Source organism: Lepus europaeus, chromosome 1 (genome assembly GCF_033115175.1).
Source record: "Lepus europaeus isolate LE1 chromosome 1, mLepTim1.pri, whole genome shotgun sequence".
In the NCBI taxonomy this organism is placed as follows: Eukaryota; Metazoa; Chordata; class Mammalia; order Lagomorpha; family Leporidae; genus Lepus; species Lepus europaeus.
Window position 1 is genome coordinate 13,639,349 of NC_084827.1, and position 25,989 is coordinate 13,665,337.

The 25,989-nt window shown below is 39.4% G+C and overlaps 1 protein-coding gene across 6 annotated transcripts in view; it reads left to right on the top strand.

The window, feature by feature from the left end:
• The window catches only part of CNOT4 (CCR4-NOT transcription complex subunit 4), a 137,196-nt gene that overhangs the window by 44,931 nt on the left and 66,276 nt on the right, over positions 1-25,989 (top strand). For all 6 annotated transcript variants that reach the window (XM_062195351.1, XM_062195475.1, XM_062195415.1 and 3 more), the window contains exons 2-3: positions 12,574-12,839; positions 24,625-24,822. In XM_062195351.1, the coding sequence (XP_062051335.1) occupies positions 12,666-12,839; positions 24,625-24,822 (372 nt within the window). In that variant the 5' untranslated portion in view covers positions 12,574-12,665. The remainder of the gene's footprint in view (positions 1-12,573; positions 12,840-24,624; positions 24,823-25,989) is intronic.

Below are 25,989 nucleotides of genomic sequence, written 5' to 3' on the forward strand. Positions count from 1 at the left end.
GGCATGGAGGGCTGTACTTGATGGTTGTGCAGAATGACAACAACTATCTGAATTACTAGATATTCTTGTTATTGTTTTAAAAATAGTTTTGGGAAATGTACAGTTGTCAATTTCTTTGAAAACAGGATGAAAAAATATCTAGAAATCTATAAGTTATATTGTAAATAGTACATGTACTCTTTTGTTATAAACTAGACAATGTTGTAACATCTTTCCAAATCAAAAGTAGAAACCTTAGGCTGGCGCCGCAGTTCACTAGGCTAATCCTCCGCCTGCAGTGCCGGCATCCCTGGTTCTAGTCCCGGTTGGGGTGCCGGATTCTGTCCTGGTTGCCCCTCTTCCAGTCCAGCTCTCTGCTGTGGCCCAGGAGTGCAGTGGAGGATGGCCCAAGTCCTTGGGCCCTTCACCCCATGGGAGACCAGGAGAGGCACCTGGCACCTGGCTTCGGATTAGCGCGGTGCCCCGGCCGCAGAGGCCATTGTGGGGGGTGAACCAACGGTAAAGGAAGACCTTTCTCTCTGTCTCTCTCTCTCACTGTCTACTCTGCCTGTCAAAAAAAAAAAAAGAAACCTTCAAGTACCTCAGATTACTCCTGCTCCATATACCTCTTACCATTTGTAAATTTCTCTCTTTCCATTCTAAGCATTCACTGTCCTGACTTTTATCACACTGTGTGCATCCAGAATAGTTTTCTTTGTTGAACTTTATATGATCAATGTTGTATTTTTATGTCTTTATTCTTTAGCTCAACACTGTGAGATTCATCTATTATGTTATATAGCTGTACTTCATTTTCATAGAGACATTTCATTCTTCAAATATTTTTCTTTCCTGTCCTAGTATCCTATTACGCATGCATTGAGGTGTGTAATGATGTTCCACGTTTCTCTGAGGCTCTGTATTTTTTTTTAAATATTTTTTCTCTCTTCAGCTTGCATAATTTGTATTAACCTGTCTTCAGATTTGCCATTTCTTCTGCCAGTTCAAATGTACCTTTGAGCCTCTCATGAATTTTTTTGGTCATTGTATTTTTAAACTCCAGATTTCCATTTGGTTCTTTTTAATGTCTGTTTATTGATATTGTCTGTTTGATATAATATTGTCATCATGCCTTCCTTTTCTTCTTTAATTATGGTTCCTGTTACTTTTTATCATGGCTGTGTTGAAGATTTTGTTACATCCAAAATATTGACACTCTAACAGACAGTGTATTTTGTCTGCATTTTTTTCTAGTATATGGATTTTAAGTATTTTTCCTTTTCCTTTGTATGGTTTATAATTTTTTGTTGGAAACTGAACATTTTATATAATATAGCAACATATCTGTAAGTACTGGTCTCCAAACCCCTCCTTGCCTTTCAGAACTATTTATTGCTGTTTGCTTATTTGTGTGGTAACTGGGTGGATAGTTTTAGTGAGCCCATTGCCCCCTTGCAATGTTTAACCTCTTCTGTGGCTGTTCAGCCAGGGAGCAGACTTGAATGTGTTGACCTGCCTCCTGGGATTGACAGTGTCTGGCAGGGCTGTCCTGTACTGTTTCTTTTCCTGACCACACCCAGCTTTTAAGCTCCCTGAGTCTGGCTGGCTGAGGGGTTGTCTTCAATAATACCCCAGGACATAAATTGCTTCTCACCCAGATCCACAATACCTTGAGGTCAGTGCTGGAGATTTGTTCAGACCTTAGGAGAGTTTATTCAAGCTGTTTTATTCCTTGTTTCTCACCAGTAAACTAACTACCATTTATCTTGTATCTGGAATCTCTTCCTAAATTGTCTTTAAACCTTGTTGACTTTGAGATTGCCCTTGGCTTGAACATCACTGTCTTGTTATTGAAGTCGGTTCTTTTGAGGTTCTCAGTACCTCAGTAATCTGAGGTACTGAGATTCATAGCTGCCTCTGGGGGTGTAGTATATTATGTTAGATGATTTTTATACTTATTTTGATTTACATTTTAGGAAAGTAAAATACCAATAACATAGTGACAGAGACTTAGAAAGTACTCCCAGGCTAGTGTTGTGGTACAGTAGGTTAAACTGTCACCTACAATGCTGGCATTCAGTATGGGCTCTGGTTTGAATTCTGGATGCTCCACTTCCAATCCAGCTCCCTGCTAATTCACTTGAGAAGGTAGTAGAAGATGGCCCAAATACTTGGCCTCCCTCACTAGGGATACCTGGAAGAAGCTTCTGGCTCCTGGCTTTGACCTGGGCCAGCCCTGGCCATTTCAGCCTTTGGGGAGTGACTAGCCAATGGAAGATCTCTCTGTCTCACCTCCTCTCTCTGTCACTCTTTCAGATAAATAAAATATATAAATATATATATTTTAAAAAGTACTCCCATGTAGTTGTTTTTTTGTATAGCTACAATTTAAGCTTTTATGAGACTTTTAAGTTCTTAGGTAGATATTTTTCGTTAAATAAGCTTTCCTGGCTTCCTAAAGGTAATATACACAGTTGTGGTTTATAGTATATGTCTATTCATAGTATATGTATATATATCTCCATACTTTGGTAGACGGAGGGTGAGAGAGAGAGAGAGAGAGAGGATCTTTCATCTGCTACTCACTCCCCAAATGGCTGTAACAACTTGGGTGGTGAGGAGAGAGAGGATCTTTCATCTGCTAGTTCGGTCCCCAAATGGCTGTAACAACTTGGGTGGTGCCAGGCCAAAGCCAGGAGCCAGGAACTTCTTACGGGTCTCCCACGTAGGTGCAGGCACCCAAGGACTTGGGCCATCTTCTGCTGCTTTCCCAGGCACATTAGAAGGGAGCTGGATTGGAAGTGAAGTAGCCAGGGCTCGAATTGGCACCCATGTGGGGTGCTGGAACTGCAGGTAGAAGCTTAACCCTCTACACCACAGCTCCGATCCCTGGTACTTAATTTAAAAATGGGAAGAAATGTTGGTGCTGACACTTAGTCTTTTACCTTGCTTTTTTCATTTGGCTAACAGTCCATTGCTACTTTTGAGAATCTTTTTGTTTGTTTGGCTATTTGTTTTTTATTTGGAAGGCAGAGTTACCGGGTAGGGGAGGGACGGAGTGACGAGAGATCTTCCATCTACTTCTTTTTTTTTTTTTGACAGGCAGAGTGGACAGTGAGAGAGAGACAGAGAGAAAGGTCTTCCTTTTGCCGTTGGTTCACCCTCCAATGGCCGCCGCGGTAGGTGCGCTGCGGCCGGCGCACCGCGCTGTTCCTATGGCAGGAGCCGGGTGCTTCTCCTGGTCTCCCATGGGGTGCAGGGCCCAAGAACTTGGGCCATCCTCCACTGCACTCCCTGGCCACAGCAGAGAGCTGGCCTGGAAGAGGGGCAACCAGGACAGGATCGGTGCCCCGACCGGGACTAGAGCCCGGTGTGCCGGTGCCGCAAGGCGGAGGATTAGCCTAGTGAGCCGCGGTGCCGGCTACACACATTTAACTTATTACAAATTCAGCTATTAGATTGGCAGAAAATTATTAATTTAAGTGAGAAATACTTTTAAAGTTTTGGAAAATATTGTTATTTACTGTATTTAAATATATATGTTACATTTTAAAATATTTTTATTGTGGTAAAACATATAACATAAAATCTTCGATTTTAGCAATTTTTAAGTATATAATTCAATGACATTAACTATGTTCAGAGTGTTGTGTAACTATTTCCACCTTCTGTTTCTAGAAATTTTCATCATCTTAAACACAAACTCTGTACCATCAAATAATAACTCACTATTCTACCTCCCGGAAGCCCTGGTAACCTCTATTCTATTTTCTTTCTCTGAATTTGCCTATTCTAAATACTTCATAAAAATTAAAAGTGAAATATGTTCCTTCTTGTTTCACTTAACATGTTTTCAAGGGTGATCCATGTTGTAGCATGTATCAGAATTTGGTATCTCTTATGGTTGAATAATATTTCATTGTTAAGATATGTACTGTATTTTGTTTCTCATCTGTGTACGCACACTTGGATTATTTCCACCTTTTGGCTGATATGTATAATGCTGCTCTGAAGATTGGTATACAAGTGTATTTTCAGAGTCCCTGTTTCAATTCTTTAGGTATATACCTAGAAGTGAGATTGATGTGTCATATGTTAATAGACTAGTTGTTAAATAAACAAGAATTTCATTGTTATAAAACATGGATTAAGTAAAATATTAGGAGTATAGTATTGTACTTATATTACAAGTTAGGTTTTTTATTAATTGCCAAACCATTTTCTATAGATTCTGTACTACTATACATTCTGGTTTATTTTCATAATCTAACTTCTGAACAGAGCCCTAACCACAAAACTATGTATATAGCACTTCATAAGTGATAAGGACTTCTCCAGCATAATTTTGAGTATTTTTTATACATTTGCTATGTGTAGTATGTGAGAGTTTTGGTGAGCAAAAACATTATTCTTTATGTCAGAGTTTATATTGTATTAGTTGGAGGTGATATAGAGAGTAAGAACTCAGGTAATGACACAATTTTGCTGTAAGATATTATAATGCTGTGAACACATGATACCATTTTTTTGAGCCTTTGCATTCCATAAATGAATATACAATTGTAATTTCAGTCAGTAACGTTTACTTCTGTCTTACTGTGTTGGCAAAGGGCTTTTGGCATTAGCAATCTTATTTTCTAGTTGTGTCTTTAACACATTAATCTTAGTTTCATCTTAATTTTTTTGATTGAATTTTTGAGAGAGCTTGAGAGAGAACATGAGAACTCCTATCCAGTGGTTCTTTCCCCAAATGCCAGAAACATCCAGTATTGGGCTGGACTGGGGGAGGAGGTGCAGTGTGGCTGGAAACTCAATTCCTGTGTCCCACATGGGTGGCAGGAACCTACTTACTTTAGCCATCACCACTGACTTCCAGGGTCCATGTCTTAACTGCTAGCCTAAATGTTTTCCTTGAGTTTCATCTCTTACCAAGGGTACAGTGTGTTTTACCAAATCACTGTGGGGATTAGATAGAATGGTATGTATCGAAATGAAAATTATGTTTTTTTTTTTTTTTTTTTTCAGATGAGCACCAGGTTGAGTCCTGGCTGCTCCACTCCTTTCCTTTCCTTTCCTTTTCTTTCTCTTTCTCTTTCTCTTTCTCTTTCTCTTTCTCTTTCTCTTTCTCTTTCTCTTTCTCTTTCTCTTTCTCTTTCTCTTTCTCTTTTCCTCTCCTCTCCTCTCCTCTCCTCTCCTCTCCTCTCCTCTCCTCTCCTCTCCTCTCCTCTCCTCTCCTCTCCTCTCCTCTCTTCTCTTCTCTTCTCTTCTCTTCTTTTCTTTTCTTTTCTTTTCTTTTCTTTTCTTTTCTTTTCTTCTCTTCTCTTCTCTTCTCTTCTCTTCTCTTCTCTTCTCTTCTCTTCTCTTCTCTTCTCTTCTCTTCTCTTTCTTCTTATTTGAAAGTCAAAGTCACAGAGAAAGAGGAGAAGCAGAGAGAGGAAGAGAGGTCTTCCATCCAATGGTTCACTCCCCAGTTGGCCGCACTGGCCAGAGCTACACCGATCTGAAGCCAGGAGCTTCTTCCTGGTCTTCCATGTGGGTGCAGGGGCCCAAGAACTTGAGCCATCTTCTATTGCTTTTCCAGGCCACAGCAGAGAGCTGGATTGGAAGTGGAGCAGCCAGATCTCAAACTGGCGCCCATATGGGATGCTGGCACCCCGGGCCAGGGCGTCAACTCGCTGCACCACAACACCGGCCCCTGTTTTTCAAAATTAATTATGGAATCAAAGAGTAACTTATAGCCTAAGAACCCCACATCCCATCCATGAAGTCATCGACTTTATTTGCTTTTATATTTTAAAGATTTTTTATTTCTATTTTTTTTAATTTGAAAGACAAGTATTTCTGTCATACCTTTATGTATCATTTTGTTTCAACTCATTCTGTATGTTAGTTGACTCTCCTATGAAATCACATTATTTTTCCCTAAATGAAGGTTTGGGCTAAGATATTTGGAAGGGAGAGAGTTTATTTCAAAGCTTATCTTAGAAATGGGCAGTTGACCATCAGTTAAAACACTGGCTAAAATGCCTGCATCCCATGCCTGGGTTTGATATCCAGCTATGGCTCCTGAGTGCAGCTTCCTGCTAGGGAGATCATTGGAGACATCAGTGATGAGTCAACTGGGCTTCAGCCACCCTTCAGAGAACCTGGATTGAGTTCCCAGCACTTGACTTCTGCTTAGCCCCGCCCATTTGTAAGTGTTTGGAGCCTAGACCAGCAGATGGGAACTTTGTCTTTATCGCTCTACCTTTCAGATAACAAAAATTTTAAAGCTCATTTCAAAAGATTAGTTCAGAGGGAGTACATTCAGGAAACTTCTGTATACTTGAAATTCCCTACAAGTTTATGTCTTTTTTTTTATTTTCAGATGAATAAATTAATGTCCTTTAGAGTGTCTTATCCAAGATCATGTAGCTAGTTAATGGAGGAGATGAAGCAGTAGTCAGCTCTTTTGCCTTGAGTTCAAGTGTTCTACCAATCAGACTACTCTCTTACATTTTATCTTCTGTGTGAATCATTTGGTAACTTGCCTGTGTGGCATCTCTCCATGGTGCTAGAAGTGTGGGCATGTACTTGCTTCTGTGTTCTATCTTAAGGAACTTCTTGTTGCTTTGTCCTCCCCCCCCCCCCCATATACTGGTAGAATTTTTTTTTTAATTAAAAAAGGAAAACCTCAATATGTCATCTTTAATTTATGTAATTTACTTCCTAGAAAGCATATTAATTAGTCTCCAATATATTTTCTTATTAGCATTCCTTAAATTACTTTAGTGAAACTCTAATGAGTTGTACTTAAGGAATAATGTCTTATGGTCAGAGGTATTAGAAGTGTAGATTGAATGCCTTCACTACTTCAGTACAGTTTACTGTTGGTGTTTTAAGCCTGTGTTTTATACAGACTTGTGCAATTTTTGATTGTTCAGTTGGATGGCCCATTAGAAATCAACTCTAAACTATATGAGGAAAAGTGATAGTGCAAATATGATCTACAAACCAGAAATACTGAATTGCTTATAAATGCATGTATCAGTCCTTTTATCTAAACATTTTTTATTTTGAATTTTTTTGAAATTATAGACCCAGAGGAAGACACCATTTCATTATCCTTTTCTTCTAATTATTAACAGAAGCCAGATGTAATCTAATTTTTCTAAAGGAAATGAAAAAAGTTGTTCTGCTTTACATTTGGCCATTTGAATTGCAAATGTAATACATGTAAATACAACAATTTAGGTAATACAGATTTTTAAAAACATAATTTTCCTACTTACTTCTTGTAATAGAACAACATTTTGTTTAATTGTCCATGTGTCTCATTTTTCTGATGAAATAAAAATATGTACATATCAACAGGGTTTAAATATTTATATGGAAATAGCTGCATATTAATTTTAGTCTTGTTCATTAAGAAAGAAGCTACAGAATAGACATCTTCCTGAGTCAGCACACATGGCTGTGCCATAATTCCTCTGTTGATGGACAGCGTGTTGCTTGCAGTTTACTACTCTTAGAATCAGTGTTGCAAGGCCGGCGCCGTGGCTTAACAGGCTAATCCTCCGCCTTGCGGCGCCGGCACACTGGGTTCTAGTCCCAGTTGGGGCGCCGGATTCTATCCCGGTTGCCCCTCTTCCAGGCCAGCCCTCTGCTATGGCCCGGGAAGGCAGTGGAGGATGGCACAAGTGCTTGGGCCCTGTACCCGCATGGGAGACCAGGAGAAGCACCTGGTTCCTGGCTTCGGATCAGCGAGATGCGCCGGCCGCAGCTGCCATTGGAGGGTGAACCAACAGCAAAAAGGAAGACCTTTCTCTCTGTTTCTCTCTCTCTCTCTCTCTCTCTCTCTCTCAGTATCCACTCTGCCTGTCAAAAAAAAAAAAAAAAATCAGTGTTACAAAACACAGCAAAATGCTTGAGTATTTGTGTAGGAGAATTTTTTTTTTTTAAGATTTATTTTTTATTTAATTTGAAAGAGTTAGAGGGAGAGTCAGAGAAAGTTCTTCCTTCTGCTGGTTCACTCTCCAGATGGTCACAAGGGCCAAAGTTGTGCCAAGCTGAGTCCAGGAATCAGGAGTTTGTTCTGGAACTCCCACATAGGTGCAGGGACCTGAGCACTTGGGCTATCCTCAGTTGCTTTCCCAGGCACATTGGCTGGATCAGAAGTGGAACAGCCAGGAATCAAACTGGTGCCCATATGGGATGCTGGCACTGCAGCTAGCGGCTTAACCAACTACGTCACAAAGCAGGCCCTGCAGCTAGGACTTAAAGATAGAATCCTGGCTGCACCACTTAAGAGTTCTTTGACTAAATGCAAAGTAGTATGCTCCTGTTTCCTCTTTTTATATTAAATTAAATTTTATTTGAAAGAGTTAGAGGAGAGATTGATCGATGGCTCTTTGACCCCCTGGTTCACAATAGCCAGGCCCAAGTCAGGGGCTAGGAGCTTCATCCAGGTCTCCCACGTGGGTGCAGGGGCCTAAGCACTTGGACCATCTTTCTGGTGCTTTCTCAGGCACGTTAGCCAAGAGCTGGATCAGAAGTGGAACAGCTGGGAATCAAACTGGTGCCAGTTTGGGATGCTGGCATTCTAAGTGTCAGCATAACCAGTTATGCCATAACACCAGTCCGCTTCCATTTCCTCCTGTGAAGAGGGAGTAGATCAGTGATAATTTCTACTTTCCAGGGAAACTAACTTCTTTGATAGGCTAAAGGGGGAAACATTCTATCTTACTGTTGACTAACTAAAGAAGTGGAATATCTTTTCATATATTTTAATCACTTGTAATTCTTTTGTGAACTGCCCATCATACACTGCTCTCATTTTCCCTTTTTACTTACTTGCCTTTTTCTTACTGCTTTGTAAGATTTCTTTATATATTCTGGGCATTAACACTTCACTGTATATTGTGAATATAATAGCCTTTACTCTTATAGTTGCCTTTAATTAGTTTTTGTTTTCTTCTTTATATGCTAAGTCAATTGTATCCTTTTATAAGCTTCTGAGTTTTTGGTTTGGGAGGGGACCCCTTGGAAGGATTTCTGTATCCTAAGATTATTTTTGATTGATTTTTTTCTTCTAATACTTGAACAGTTTATTTCAATGTATAGCTTCTTTAGTTATCATTTGAGATTTATTTTGATTGCAAGGTAAGCTTGATACACACCCATGTGTTTTTTCTAGAGGGTAGTCTAATGTCCCAGTATTATTTATGAAACTGTCCATTTTATTTTGATTTGTAATATAAGTTTATTTTTAAAGATTTATTTTATTTATTTGAAGTTACAGATAAAGGTAGAGACAGAGAGAGAGGTCTTCCATCTGCTGGTTCACTCCCCAAATGGCTGCAACGGCTGGAGTTGAGCCTATTTGAAGCCAGGAGTTTCCTTCAAGTCTCCCATGTGGGTGCAGGGGCCCAACCCTTCCTGGGCCAGTAGCAGGGAGCTGGATTGGAAGTGGAGCAGCTGGGACACAAACCAACACCCATGTGGGGTGCCAGCACCACAGGCCAGGGTTTTAACCCACTGTGCCACAGCGCCAGTCCAGATAACTTTATTAAATATTAAAATCCCATAAATTCATATATCTGTGTCTAGATTCTTTAGTTCTTTTGCTCTTTGGTTGTTTTTACACTAATGAAATTATTTAAATGACTAGTTTTCTAGTACAGTTAGGTGTCTGATATGGCAAATTCCCTTTTTTTTTTTTTTTTGACAGGCAGAGTGGATACTGAGAGAGACAGAGAGAAAGGTTTTCCTTTTTGCCATTGGTTCACCCTCCAATGGCCGCTGCGGCCGGCGCATCTCCTTGATCCGAAGCCAGGAGCCAGGTGCTTCTCCTGGTCTCCCGTGCGGATGCAGGGCCCAAGGACTTGGGCCATCCTCCACTGCCTTCCCGGGCCATAGCAGAGAGCTGGCCTGGAAGAGGGGCAACCGGGATGGAATCCGGCGCCCCAAGTGGGACTAGAACCCGGTGTGCTGGCGCCGCAAGGCGCAGGATTAGCCTGTTAAGCCACGGTGCTGGCCAAATTCCCATTTTTTTTTTTTTTTTTTTTGACAGGCAGAGTGGTCAGTGAGAGACAGAGAGAAAGGTCTTCCTTTTGCCATTGGTTCACCCTCCAATGGCCGCCGCGGTAGGCACGCTGCGGCCGGCGCACCGCGCCGATCCGATGGCAGGAGCCAGGTGCTTCTCCTGGTCTTCCATGGGGTGCAGGGCCCAAGCACTTGGGCCATCCTCCACTGCATTCCCTGGCCACAGCAGAGAGCTGGCCTGGAAGAGGGGCAACCGGGACAGGATCGGTGCCCCGACCGGGACTAGAACCGGTGTGCTGGCGCCGCAAGGCGGAGGATTAGCCTAGTGAGCCGCGGCGCCGGCCCAAATTCCCTTTTTTTTTTTTTTTTTAACTTATATTTAATGAATATAAATTTCCAGTGTACAGCTTATGGATTACAGTGGCTTCCCCCTCCCATAACTTCCCTCCCACCCGCAACCCTCCCCTCTCCCGCTCCCTCTCCCCTTCCATTTGCATCAAGATTCATTTTCAATTCTCTTTATATACAGAAGATCAATTTAGTATAAAGGTTTCCACAGTTTGCACTCACATAGACACACAAAGTGAAACATACTGTTTGAATACTAGTTATAGCATCAAATCACAATGTACAGCACATTAAGGACAGAGATCCCACATGAGGAGCAAGTGCACAGTGGCTCCTGTTGTTGACCCAACAAATTGACACTCTAGTTTATGGCGCCAGTAACCACCCTAGGCTGTCGTCATGAGTTGCCAAGGCTATGGAAGCCTTCCAAGTTTGCCAACTCTGATCATATTTAGACAAGGTCATAAAAGACAGAGTGAGGATAGTAACCAATGATCCTAAGAGTGGCATTAACCAGGTTTGAACAATTATACAGCATTAAGTGGGGAAGAGGACCATCAGTACACACAGGTTGGGAGTAGAGCCATTGGTGGTAGAGTAGAGGTTATGATTACGAAGGAATGAGGCCCAAGTACGCTAGACAGGGTCTAGAACAAAGGACAGAGTCATTATTAGAGGAGCTAAGAAAGGTGCTGTCTAAGCTACAATTAAGTTTTCTGATTGAGAGGCAAATAGAACCTGATAGAAGGGGCTTGATAATAATCTGTTGGGCTTTAGGCCTTGTAAGTTAAGAGGCCCAGACCTATCTATCTCTTCACATGGGGTATATCCTAAGGGAGGTGTGAACCTCCTAGGGGAAGGCACTCTGTTGACTTTCATGACTTGGCTGGGCTGGGAGGAGAGCTGGCCAGGTAAAGGCAGGTGGCATCTCTAACAAGAAATTTACAGTTCTGCCTGCAATGTTGCTGACCCTACTTGACCACACCCTCAGCTGCAGTGGTCACTTTGATTCTCATGTATTTATTCCTATGTAAACTTAAGAATCAGTTTGACCAATTATGTAAATACCACTGTGACTTTGATGGGACTTACATGGATTACAGATTAGTTTGTAAGCTCCCAACTTTTAACCTAAAATAGTGATTTCATATAACAGTGATTGATATTAGAGGGGCCGGCACTGTGGCGTAGTGGGTAAAGCCACCACCTGCAGTGTCGGCATCCCATATAGGTGCCAGTTCGAGTACTGGCTGCTCCACTTCCAATCCAGCTCTCTGCTATGGCCTGGGAAAGCAATAGAAGATGGCCCAAGTCCTTGGGCACCTGCACCTGTGTGGGAGACCAGGGAGAAACTCCAGTTTCCTGGCTTCGGATCAGTGCAGCTCCAGCCATTGTGGTCATCTGGGGAGTATACCAGCAGATGGAATACTTTCTCTCTCTCTCTCTCTCTCTCTCTCTAATTCTGCCTTCAAGTAAATAAATAAATTTTTAAAAAGTGGTGTTAGCTTAAATTGCTGCTTAAAATTTTTTACTATCCATAGTCTTAAATATATTATTTAATTAAAGAAAAAGAGATATAAAGATCTGTCCTTGTCCCTCTTAGTGTTTCTTTTAGGCTTTTTGTAGCATTACCATAAGAATGCTTTTGGCTAATATTTGTTTATTTTCCCATAAGTTTTTATTGGCATGTTGGTATATAATTATTGTAATATGATAAAATAATCTAGAATATTGTAATATAATATAATCTGGAATATTAAATTTTTAAAGTCTTCGTATGTTTTCTGGGGCAAAAGTTTGATAGTAATATGTAGTGAATAAAAATATATAATGATAGATGATTGAAGTCTTTTTCAGTGCAATGTTTGTAAATTGTAATACATTTTAGAAGAAATACATCATGTGGTGGGTTGCAGTAATAGCTTTTAGATCAAAGATGAGACAATGTAGAGTATATTTTAGAGCATAAAATATTTACTTATTTCCCTAAAATGTTAACAGTTTAATATGTTAACTAATGCTATACATTAGTAGACAGGAAGTTAATTCATATTTTTCTTGAATCCAAAAATTAATAATGGCAGACCTTTTATTTTAATGTGCAAAAATTTCTAGAAATCCATTCAAAGATGATAGCAAAAGTTGCCTAGTCAGTATTTTTCAAATTTATTATGTTATTCTTGATTGTTGAGTAAATGATATATTTTGTTTCTTTTCATGCAGGTCTTCAAAGTTCTATATTTTAGCTCTCTGTGCTGAACTTCCTTCTCCCTTAAATTATTATAAACTTCTGCTGCTGTTTAATAAACGTGAAGATGTCTCGCAGTCCTGATGCGAAGGAAGACCCTGTGGAATGCCCTCTTTGCATGGAGCCCTTGGAGATAGATGATATCAACTTTTTCCCTTGCACCTGTGGCTACCAGATTTGCCGATTTTGTTGGCATCGAATTCGCACTGATGAAAATGGGCTTTGTCCTGCATGTAGAAAGGTAAGTGCTTCAACATAACTTTGTAGTTATTTATGTGTAATTGTATAGTTTTTTTTTAACTGTACGCTATTTTGTTCTCAGGAGAGAAAATTAGGTGTAGCTTTTTTTTTTTTTTTAAAGTTTTTCTTATTTATTTGACTGGTAGAGTTAGAGAGAGAGAGAGAGAAAGATCTTCCTTCCGTTGGTTCATGCCCCAAGTGGCCGCTATGGCCGATGCTGCACCAATCAAAAGCCAGGAGCCAGGTGCTTCCTCCTGGTCTCCATGCAGGTGCAGGGCCCAAGCACTTGGGCCAACCTCCACTGCCCTCCCGGGCCACAGCAGAGAGCTGGACTGGAGGAGGGGAAGCCGGGACTAGAACCTGGTGTCCATATGGGATGCTGGCGCCGCAGGCTGAGGATTAGCCAAGTGAGCCACAGCGCCGGGCCCAGGTGTAGCATATTTTTAAGACTGAATATTGCACTGGGAGTCAGGGCAAATCTTGGCCTTGTGGCCACTGGACATATGGTCAGTGGTGCTTTCTGTTTAAGAGGATTAGGAATGGAGAGGTAATGGATTTGGATAGAATGTTATGAAATTAGAAGACACATTTCATATTGCATGTGGAGGTAAATTGGCTTTAGTTTTCTAGTGCACGATAGGAAAAAAGATGTTTACTAAGGTGGATTAAAATGACAGAGAAATCTGAGTTCAGAAGATAATAGCTGCTTACTTACTGAGCCCTTATAACAATTCTGGGCTGATATTCATATTTCCATTTGATATTTGAGGAAATAAAAGTTTAAAGAATTTAAGTAACTTGTCTGGAGTTATCAACTTAAAGAGTAGTAGCTTTGGGATTTAGATACGTCTTTTGAATCCTAGGTCTTTGTTCTGAACTATTGTATTTAAAAACCCCTTCTAACTCTAAAAACCGGTGATTTAAAAAAAAAATATTCTGTGGGTTTTGTTATTTTGACAAGCGTCTGCAACATAGTTACAGTGTAGTGAATGAACTATTAGAAAAGATAGAACTGCACATTTCTATCTTAAAGGACATTATTTGTTCTCTTAGGGATTACTGCAAATATCTGTAACCTTATTATAGAATTTGCCTTATTTATTTCTATATTTCTATATAATGTAGTATAATTTTGTACATTTAGTATACTTTAAAGAATTGAAGAATTGTGAATGGAAGAATAAATTAAAATGTTATTATTTATTGTGGTCAAAAATGTATATTTTTCTTTATGATTTTTAAAATTTCATCACATTTAAAAAACTGGTTTCTAGCTATTAGAAGCCATAGAAAACAATCATACTGAACTATTTCATTGAAGGTGGTAATTTTGTTTTTAAAATATTTATTTTATTTGAAAGGCAGAGTTATAGAGAGAGAGAGAGAAAGATCTTCTTCCATCTGCTGGTTCACTCCCCAAATGACCGCAATGGCCAGAACTAGGTTAGACAGAAGCCAGGAGCTTCTTGGAGATCTCCCACATGAGTGCAGGGGCCCAAGTACTTGTGCCTTTTTCCTCTGCTTTCCTAGGTGCATTAGCAGGAAGCTGGATCAGAAGTTGAGCAGCCAGGAATTGAACCGGCACCCATGTGGGGTGTTGGTGACCTGCTGTGCCGCTGTGCCAGCCTTGAAGGTGGTGACTTTCAAAGTCACCCGAGTCTGTAAGGTTGCTAATTTGATTGGCTTTCTGATGTTTATTTCTGTCTTTTGGATTATTGTGAAGTAATCTCAATAATACAAACCCATGTATTAAATTGTCTATTATAGGGGCTGGTGCCGTGGCTCACTGCGGCACCGGCATCCCATATGGTCACCAGGTTCTAGTCCTGGCTGCACCTCTTCCAGTCCAGCTCTCTGCTGTGGCCTGGGAGGGCAGTGGAGGATGGCTCAAGTGCTTGGGTGCCTGCACCCGCATGGGAGACTGGGAGGAAGCACCTGGCTCCTGGCTTTTGATTGGTGCAGCGCCGGCCAAGGCGGCCATTTGGGGGGTGAACCAACGGAAGGAAGACCTTTCTCTGTCTCTCTCTCTCTCACTGTCTAACTCTATCTGTCAAAAAAAAAAAAAAAATTGTCCATTATAGAAAATTCAGTTAGTTGGGAAATCACAGTGAAAATGTTTTCAGTCTTAAGATTACCTAGAATTACTTCTCATCCTTAGAAAATAGAGGACAATAGAAAAATAGAAGATTTTAAAAAGAAAAGCAAAAGAATTTTAGCAAAATTGATCATCATTAAAAGGGTACTCTGGCAAGATTAAACCATGTGAAGAATCTCTGAAAGACTGAAAGCCATTGAATTCAGTTTTAGGAAGGAAGGATTAGCTTAGAAAACTACTGAAGAGAGGTAGAGCAGTGCCAGGGCAAATATCAGTGTGGTTGGTTGAGTGTGGTATCAGAGCAGCCAAATGGCTTCTGTCTTCCTCTTGTATGATGTAGTAGAGATAGAAGCCCTCTAGTTAGGACACGATTATAAATTTGGACCAGAGCTTTAAGGTGAATGGAAACACACTGTGGTAATGAAGGCGCATCTTGAAGTAAACAGAAAATAGCGTGTATAGACAGGTTGGCAGTATTCTCAAATGTGAAGATATATAACAGCAAAGAATCAGCATGGATTTCAGAAAAACCATCATAAAAGTGGTGATTCTACAAAATTCAGTAAATAGAAGATTTTCACATAAGGAAGCAAACGGAACTTTAAGTGCCATTAGTTCCTTTCAGAGATGATAGATATAGTATATTTACATGATAGTATATTCATGTAAAAAGATTTTTCTTTTTGAAAAGCACCAATTAGATTTTTCAGATAACCTGAAGAGCAGAATAGATACAATTCAAGAACACATGTACTAAGACTTTTTTCTTTCATATAATATGATGCAAAAAGATAAAATAGAAAGCATGAAAGAAAAGCTAAGTAATATAGGAAATCTTTATGTTCTAGTCTTGGCTGAGAGCAATTTCATAAGGAGTGAACTAAAAATGGATAGGAAGAAGTGATCAAGAAATAATAGAAAATTCCTCGTTTTGAAAAGCAGTTGTCTTCAGAAGGCTGAGTGTGAAGCAGTATGACTGAAAATGAGCAATATGTCTAAGTCTTTGTGTCATTGCTAGAATAGCTAGGATAAAGGAAAAGTTTAAAAACTCATGAAATAAAACCACATAGACTATGAATTAACAAGCATAAAATCTTTTTGAAGATTTATCTGTTTATTTGAAAGTCACGGTTACACAGAGAGAGGAGAGGCAGAAAGAGAGAGATAGAGGTCTTCCATCTGCTGGTTTACTCTCCAACTGGCTGCAACGGCTGGAGCTGTGTCAATCTGAAGCCAGGAGCCAGGAGCCTCCTCTGGGTCTCCCACGCGGGTGCAGGGGCCCAAATACTTGGGCCATCTCCTACTGCTTTCTCAGGCCACAGCAGAGAGCTGGATCGGATGTGGAGCAGCTGGGTCTTGAACCAGCGCCCACATGGGATCCGGCATTGCAGGTGGTAGCCTTACCTGCTGTGCCACAGTGTTGGCCCCAACAAGCATAAAATTGATATTGGTATTTTCATTTAAAAACCATAGAAAAAAAGTAACTGAAATTTGTTTTTCTAAATATTGAAGGTAAATAACTTCGAAATAATTCTCAATTGATTTAATAGGTAAAAGCATAATCAAGCATTTTCAGACATGTAAAGATTAATAAAATTTATATTCATGAATCACCATATAGACAAGTAGCAAAGTTGAGAACAGTGGTAAAATTTTGAACTGAAACTGGAGGTAAAGAATTATCATTAACTGAAATGGATAAGACTACAACAAGAGTAGGTTTCTTGAGAACAGGAACTCAGTTTTAAAAATGTTAAGTTTGAGAATCCTTTTAGAAATCTAAATGGAAATAGTGAGTAGACAGGTAAATATTCACATCTGGATATCAGGTTCTGATTGAGTATGGAGATAATATATTTGGGAATCAGTGTATATAGGGTTGCTACTCATAAAAACACGAGATGATACAAGATCTTGAGTGAGAGTCAATAGAAAAATCAGGGATTGTCTAAGGATGTGCACCAAGCTTCTCCAATATTTGTAAGAAAATATAAATCTGATTACAACACTCAACAAACTTAGGTCTCCAGGTTAAAAGTCTTTGGCTGAAGCAGTTATTCATAAGGCCAGGAGTTTTGCTTTCTTGTTAACGTCACCACATCTCTAGGAACTGCTCCTTGATATCTTAGTCACCACACCTTCTTGCCTGTAGCTCTCATGGTTGGAGTGGGTCATGGAGAGCACACAGAACAACCAACACAATCTTGCCAGAATGTATGCTGGGGACAAAATTAATAATTATGAAGTTATACATTGCAGTAAGGAACCAGAAAGTGTTTGGTTCCTGGAGACTAGCCTCATTGATTGCATTAACAAAGAGAGAGCCACAAGTGTTTCTAGTTCTGGAGAGAGCTATGACACTGTCATTTACACTCACCTCAGCCCTGCAGGGGAAGGCCACACTGTGAGGTGGTATATTGAGATCATCTGAATAGACTTAAAGATGAAGGGAACTAGTTGAAGCAAGCTCCTTGTTTCTTTTTTTTTTTTTTAATTTTTTTATTTTTTGACAGGCAGAGTGGACAGAGAGAGAGAAAGGTCTTCCTTTGCCGTTGGTTCACCCTCCAATGGCAGCTGCTGCCAGCGTGCTGCAGCCAGCACACCTTGCTGATCCGAAGGCAGGAGCCAGGTGCTTCTCCTGGTCTCCCATGGGGTGCAGGGCCCAAGCACTTGGGCCATCCTCCACTGCACTCCTGGGCCATAGCAGAGAGCTGGCCTGGAAGAGGGGCAACCGGGACAGAATCCAGTGCCCCGACCGGGACTAGAACCCGGTGTGCCGGCGCCGCAAGGCAGAGGATTAGCCTGTTGAGCCACAGTGCTGGCCTAAGCTTCTTGTTTCATTCCATAGGGTAAAACTACCCATTTTGCAGAAAACTTCCTTTGCTTTAATAGACTTTGAAAAGCAAAGTTGGACAGATTATAAAAACTAAGAATGTTTAGTGGCTCTGGTTGCTTACTCATGGTCCTAGGCTGTTTGGTTATTTCCCAGACAGCCTTTGTGTGTCCTTTAGGGCAACATTTCTGAGAAAAATACTATTGGAAATAGGGAATGTGAGAATATAGGTGATTAATTGATGTAGCCTCCTATAATATTGACGTGGAAACCAAGAGACTGGACAAGGAATAAGAACTTCAACAGAAATAATATTTTCATCTTAGAAATAATAGAAGATACCATGTCTGTGAAACAAGAACAGTATAGTTTAAAAAAAGAACAATCACTGAACAATAATAGTTAATGAAAATGAAAAATAGCAAAAGTATTTGAGCCCCTGCACCTGCGTGGGAGACCCGGAAGAAGCTCCTGGCCCCTGGCTCCAGATTGGTGCAACTCCGGCCATTGCAGTTTCTCTTTCTCTCTCTCTCTGTCTCTCCTTCTCTCTCTGTGTAACTCTGACTTTCAAATAAATAAAATAAATCTTTAAAAAAATATATCAGAATACTGTAGACAAAGAAATTAGAAATTCACACGTTTCCAGAAGGAAACATGTGAAGTAGGTCACATGTAAAGGATGAGGAATCAAAATCATTTCAGACTTCTCAACAATAATACTTGAAGCTAGAAGACGCTTCTGGGGGAAATTACTTTTCATCCTAGGATCCCATATCTGCTCAGCTGTTAAATGTAAAGATGTGTTCAGACCTGAGAGGTTTCAAACATTTTTCTTTTTAACCTTGCATGCACTGTTTATCAGGAATCGGATAGGTAGCATACAAACGTGAAAGAATGAATACCTGAGATAAAGGAGACAAGTGATCTAACACAGGAGAGGTTCATGGGATGATGGGGAAGATGATAGCATCCATCATCGGAAAGCTCCAAATGAGATTTCTATAAAAAGATGAAATTGAAAGGATAGTTGGTGACTCAGAAAAGTGATGTATTTTATGAAAACATTGTACAATTGGAAGAAATTTACTGGTTGAATTAGTAATATGTTAACACTTAAAGATATAACCAGAAAAAGCATAATTATTGACTTTATGAGAAACTAAAAGTTGTACAGAAAAGAAATAATATGGATATTCTGTTGCTGCATTATTGTTGTACAAACGACTATGCCTTCACTTTTGAGTAGATTTGGGATCTTTCTTGAAAAATCACTTTCTCATGACTATATAAATCCATTTCTAGCATTTGAATTCTGTCTGTTGATGATGATGTCTGTATTTACGCCAATACCATACTGACTTGATTACTTTAAGTTTTGAAATGTGGTATGACAAGTTTTTCTGCATTGTTACTCTTTTTAGACTGTATTTTCGATGGTGTAAGTTCTCTTAGGATTTGTGCATAAATCATTATGTCAGTTTCTACAGAAAGCATACTGGGATTTTGATTGAAATTGTCATAAATATACAAATCATTTTGTAGAAAAATGACATCTTAAAAATAATGAATTCCCTAGTTCACATGCATAGTGTGGTAATATCTAAAATTGAAAAAGGAAAAGATAGTAATACAATGAAAAGTTTCATGTTTCTAAATTTTCTTCAGCAATGTTTTATAATTTTTAGTGTATAAGGTAGTACAGTGTATTTCTGTAAGTATTTTAGAGTTTTGAACTGTGGTACATGATATAGTTTTGAAATAGCATCTTCTGCTTGTGCATTGCCATTTTACAGAGCATTGCTATCATACAGTTTTGTATTTTGACCATGTATACTGAACATTGTTTAATAGATGTTAGAATTTTCTGCAAAGATGAGTATGCTTTTTTTTTTGTTTTAAAGATTTATTTTTATTTCTTTGAAAGAGAGAGAGAGAGGTCTTCCATCCACTGGTTCACTCCCCAAATGACTTCAACAGCCAGAGCTGAGCTGATCTGAAGCCAGGATCCAGGAGCTTCTTCTGGGTCTCCTACATGGGTGCAGGAGCCCAAGGACCTGGGCCATCTTCTACTGGCTTTTCAGGCAATAGCAGAGAGCTGGATTGGAAGTGGAGCAACTGGGACTGGAACTGGCGCCCATATGGGATGCTGGTGCTTCAGGCCAGGGCATTAACCCACAGTGCCACAGCTCCAGCCCCACAATCACTTTTAGTAGTGGTATTACAACCTTTGTGAATTTCGTTCTCATTCTCAACAGTTATTCCAGTTAGATATCTTCATCTCTCACCTATCAACCTCCCTTCCTCATTGCATTAAGTCAGTTTGTAGACTTTTAAAATATATTTGAGTTTGTATAGTAGGTATGTATGACCATGGGCTTGTGTGTGGGTGTGGGTGTGGGGGGGGCGGGGACTGTTACAGAATGCTTGCTTTCCAAGACTTTTAATGAAAGCTTTTGGGTAAATTAAGTTGAAAAAGTCTTTGATTATGTGTTTGCTGTGGATGGTTAGGTTAACTTAGCATATTTATTCTTCCTAATAATAGATACAACTTCACAAATACATTAAGATGAAAATGGTAGTATTTTAACTTCCTTTAAGTTGCTGGAATAAACTAAATTTGGAAGGTAACTAATAATGAAATAATTTGTTTCATTGTTATGTTTATATCTTGCATTACATAACAGTTGTGTTTCAACAAAATTGACTGAAGCCTAAGATATATGTATTTCCATAGAAAAAAATGAAATAACAAAAAAGACAGTGAGAAAGTAATAACAGTATAACCCAGTATTATACACCATAGTGTGTCAGTGATATGATTAATAAGAGTTGATATTGCAGTCCCACTTTTTCCTGTCACCTCTATACATTTGTTTTAGGTTTTTGCATACTCTGCTTCATGTTTAAAAATGATTTCACAGTGTTATTCTATTACTATTCACAGGATAGTAACAAATAAAAGAATCTTTCGAGTGTCAAATCTCTGGTTTTCAGGAGAATCTGAATCCCAGCAAAGTTACTTCAACTTGTAATGAAGAACCAGTTTTTGCTTTATTGAGTGCTGATAGAATCCTATTATTGCATGCCTAGTATTCTCCTTATATCCTGTGATTTGTTACACTAATATTCTGTAAAGAGTTCACTGATAATGTACTTGAATGTTGTGGCAACATCAAATTATTACTTATTCTCAAATTTTGTACTTATGGATTGGTAAAATGCAGAGAATAGACCACACTTTGAAACAAAACTAGGAGCAGGCAGTGATAGACTGAGATTTGAAGAAGATAAGTAACAGAAGTTCAGAAAAGTGAGTGGAGAATAGAGAAAATTTGGAGAGGAATCATTGAGAAAAACTTAAATGAGGAAGATTGTATAGTTGATGGATCGAACTTTAATAGATCTTTAACCATTTGTTTCCTTAAAATGTAAGAAATAGTTCTAATCCCAAAATATAGGAGTTTTAGTTTTCTGGAAAATTAGCATGACTAAATTCCAATTCTAAAGTATAGCTTAGTGTTCTTTTAGCAAGTATTTATAATGCCATACTAACTTTATATTTGTTCCTGGAGAAAATGCTTAGGATCATGCAAAATAGATGTTATTGTTCTATATTCCTCCTATTCACAAGTAGGTTAGAATATGACAAATAGGACCAATTAGCTAGCTAAATGATTCAGATTTCTTAGTGTGGCAATATAATGATATAGGTATTTATAGCCTACAGGACTATTATGAGTTATGTCTGAGTCTTTTTTCTCTAACCAGCTATAGTTCTTTGATATGGTGAAGTTTATAAAGTTTTCTGTAAAAATAGTAAGTTAAGCTGGAAGTTGCCATGAAAGGGAAACAACAAAGTTTTTTGAGACCTTGAGGTTTGAGACCTAGACATTGAGAAATATGAGGGGAAATTTCACTTTCTTGGTTGCTGTCAGCACCAGGCTGGTTATATTCTCAAGTTAGAGGGTTTTGGTTTTATTTTTTATTGATTCCAATATGTAAAGAAATGAATGCAGAATATGGTAAACCCATATCAAGTTTTGGGCTTCTAGATAGTCTCTCTAGCTTTCTTTGCCCTCTTTTTTTTTTTTTTTTTGCCTGTCATGGATATATCTGATAGGCCCAATTTCCCAGCCAATTATGATTTCCATTCCTGAGCTCTTCATGTCCAGTTTTATATGTTTTTGGATTTAATGTGCCCTATTGTCCTTTATTATTATTTATTAATTATAATAATAACTGGCTTTTTGAATGCTTATGTGCTGGACACTAGTGGGAAGGATAAAAACCTACAACAGTGAAATTGAGAGTATTGGGGGGGGGGGTTACTATGTGCCAGTAACAAAAATAATGGCTTTATAAAATTTTTTTATAGACGTAGGTATTATTTAAAGATTTATTTATTTATTTGAACAGCAGAGTTATAGAGGGAAAGATCTCTCCTTTGATACACTTCCCAAATGGCTGCAACAGCCGCAGCTGGGCCAGGCTGAAGTCTGAAGCCAGGAGATTCTTTTGGGTCTCCCATGTGGGTGCAGGGGCCCAAGGTCTTGAGCCATCTTACACTGATTTCCCAGGTGCATTAGAAGAGAGCTGGTTCAGAAATGGAGCAGCCGGGTCTCAAACCCGTTGTCCATATGGGATGCTGAACTGTCCATATAAGATGCTGGCATGGCAGGCGGAGGCTTAACACTGACCCCTATTTTTTCTTATACTAACCTTTGTTGTTGCTTTCTCTTTACATATGGGGATACTTGAGTGTAGGGCTTTATTTATTTTTAAAGGTTTATTTCTTTACTTGAAAGTCACAGAGAAAGAAAGGCAGAGGCTGAGAGATGAAGCTTGTGTCCAGTGGTTCATGCCCCAAATGGCTGGATGGAGCTGAGCTGATCCAAAGCCAGGAGCTTCTTCCAGGTCTTCCATGTAGGTAGAGGGGCTCAAGTACTTGGGCCACCCTCTACTGCTGTCCCAGACACATTAGCAGGGGAGCTGGATCAGAAGTAGAGCAGCCAGGACTTGAACTGGCACCCATATGGGATGCTGGCACTGCAGAAAGCAGCTTTACATGCTATGCCACAGCACCAGCCCCTGAAGTGTAGTTTTTAATTTAGTTGCTAAGGTGACATGAGTATTAAGTGTAGAAATAATAGTTTCAATATCATTATTTATTTGCTCATTGGTCTCTCTTAGAAATGTATTAAGAATAATTGAGGGGCTGGCGCCGTGGCGTACTAGGTTAATCCTCCGCCTGCGGCACCGGCATCCCATATGGGCGCTGGGTTCTAGTCCCAGTTGCTCCTCTTCCAGTCAGCTCTCTGCTGTGGCCCGGGAAGGCAGTGGAGGATGGCTCAAGTGCTTGGACCCCTGTACCCACATGGGAGACGAGGAGGAAACACCTGGCTCCTGGCTTTGGATCAGCCCAGCTCCGGCCGTTGTGGCCACCTGGGGGATGAACTAGCGGAGGGAAGACCTTTCTCTCTCTCTCTCTCTCTCTCTCTCTCTCTCTCTCACTGTCTGTAAATTTGCCTGTCAAATAAATAAATAAAATTTAAAAAAAAATAACTGAATTACTTCATTAATCTTAGTAGTACATAGTAGGTTTTCATTAACTATTTGATTCTAACATGTAAAACCCATATTTTGGTGAGAAAACTGAACATAGTTTATCTCTTACATAGCACTTTTTTTTTTGACAGGCAGAGTGGTTCACCTTCTAGTGGCCGCCGCGCCGGTGCGCAGCAGCCGGCGCACCGCACTGATCCGAAGCCAGGAGCCAGGTGCTTCTCCTGGTCTCCCATGGGGTGCAGAGCCCAAGCACTTGGGCCATCCTCCACTGCACTCCCTGGCCACAGCAGAGAGCTGGACTGGAAGAGGGGCAACCGGGACAGAATCCGGCACCCCGACCGGGACTAGAACCCGGTGTGCTGGCACCGCGGGCGGAGGATTAGCCTGTTGAGCCGCGGTGCTGGCCACATAGCACTTTAAAAGCTTAATTTTCCTGTAAACTGTGTATACTGTATACACAGATGTATACTGTAAGGAATACCAAGATTGATTTGCTGCTGTTTTTGATTTGCTTTGCAATCTTTGTTGTTCAGTTTTAGTGTTAAAAGTCATCTGTGCCAGCCAAGCCCTCCAAAACTAAACATTTTCAGAACTATTTTATTGGACATTTTAATTACTATTAAATAAATAATATTTTAAGCAGTTAGAACATTCAGAAAAGGGAGAATAGGAGACAACTTCATACTGTGGGAAATGGAATTAAGAAGATAAGTTTATTTTGATGCAAAATTTTATAATTCATGTGTAGTTTTTTTATTTGAAAGGCAGAGAGATGCTCATTTTCATTAAGATCTCTTATGCATAGATTTCAATATTTTTTGTATTGAAGATCTCTTATGCATAGATTTCAATATTTTTTGTACAAGATAAATATTTATTCATTTAGATGAGGCACAGAGAATATGAGTGCCCACATGTTAGTGAGCTCCTGTTTGATTCAGTCCCCAGATGCTCACAATAGCCATTACTGGACCAGGCTCAAACCAGGACTTGGGAATTCAGCCCATGAATCCTAAGTGAGTGTAGAGACCCAACCACATGAGCCATTAAGTCTGCCACTGTACACATTATTAGCAGGAAGTTGGAATTGGAAGTGGAGTTGAGTCAGATCTGAGCATACCAGTATGAGATTGCTCAGTCACCTACCCCCAAACTTGCCTTTTAATTTAACTTTTCATCAACTTTTTGAAGTACCCTTGTAATCACATACCTGCCATCTAGAATTAGATAATTGTTACTCATATTATTTATTTATTTACTTAATGCTAATTTCTTTTTGTTTTATGCTTAAAGCCATATCCAGAAGACCCAGCAGTTTATAAACCACTCTCCCAGGAAGAACTGCAAAGGATAAAGAATGAGAAAAAACAGAAGCAAAATGAGAGAAAACAGAAAATATCAGAGAATCGCAAACATCTGGCTAGTGTGCGTGTTGTACAAAAAAACCTCGTCTTTGTTGTAGGTCTGTCTCAGCGCTTGGCAGACCCAGAGGTAAGTTGTTTACTGTTTTCTTTGTGAATTTGATTTTTTTTTTCTGGTTTATTACCTTATGTGGAAATCACAGTTGACCTGCTCAACTGCAGGGTTCCTCTGAAAACATTAAACTTTGGGTAAGATTAAGAAAGTACTTCTAATAATTGCTAAGAAATTAATGACCTATTATTGTCTCAAATGTCTTAATCTTTCTTGGCCTCAGTTTCTTCAGTTGTAAAACTTACGGAGTTGAACTAAAATTTCCGATGTATTTTTTTAGTGCTAATAATAGTCTGGATATTGGATAATGATCTATTTCATTGTTAAGGCTGTCATGTGACATGAATATTCTGTTTATGCTTTCCTGTAGCTGTACTCCTATGAGGACCAAGAGTGGAGATACAGTTACTTGAACCCTTGAGACTTCTTAAAGTCTTGTATTTTTTTCATCCTACAAGTAGTAATTCTTGGTTTAACAGAACTACTGCTTCACTGTGTCATCGCTCTTATTCATTCTAAGCCAGTTTTGGAGAAAGAGGGAGAATTTGTTGAAGTGAAATAAAGGACTAAGTTCTTTACTATTCGTTTTGGGCCAGGAGAGATGTTATCTTTTTTGTTCATTACTACTTTTTCTGTCCTTCCACTGCCAGCCTTAGTAATGTTGAGTTTATACTTGACTTTATGTATGTGAATATATCATGAGGTGCTGAGTAGATTGTTGGGAAGGCAAAGAGTTGCTAATGATCAGCCAGAATGTTTACTCAGTAGGAAAGAGCTCTATTTTGCGCATCTTGTAAAAGTACTTCTTGAGAGGTTTTAAAGTAATGGTACCGGTCTGAGGTAGAGATCTTCATATTTGGCTAACTATGCTAAATTCCCCAAAGGAAGAACTTTTAGGGATCTAATGTCTATTTTCCAAAAAATAATTTACAGAAGATAAGAAGTATTTATTGATGAGTGTACTATGAGTTAAGACTATACAGAACTTCGGATCATCAGAGAGGAAAGTCAGGGACATTACGGAGAAGGATCTATCATGGTAAATATACATGGAGGAAATTCAAGAATTAAGGACCTTGGTTCAGAGTGGCTTTGATGTTTGAGTTATAGCTTTTGTTTTTTATTTTATTTAATTAATTAATTAATTAATTTTTTTGGACAGGCAGAGGTAGACAGAGAGAAAGG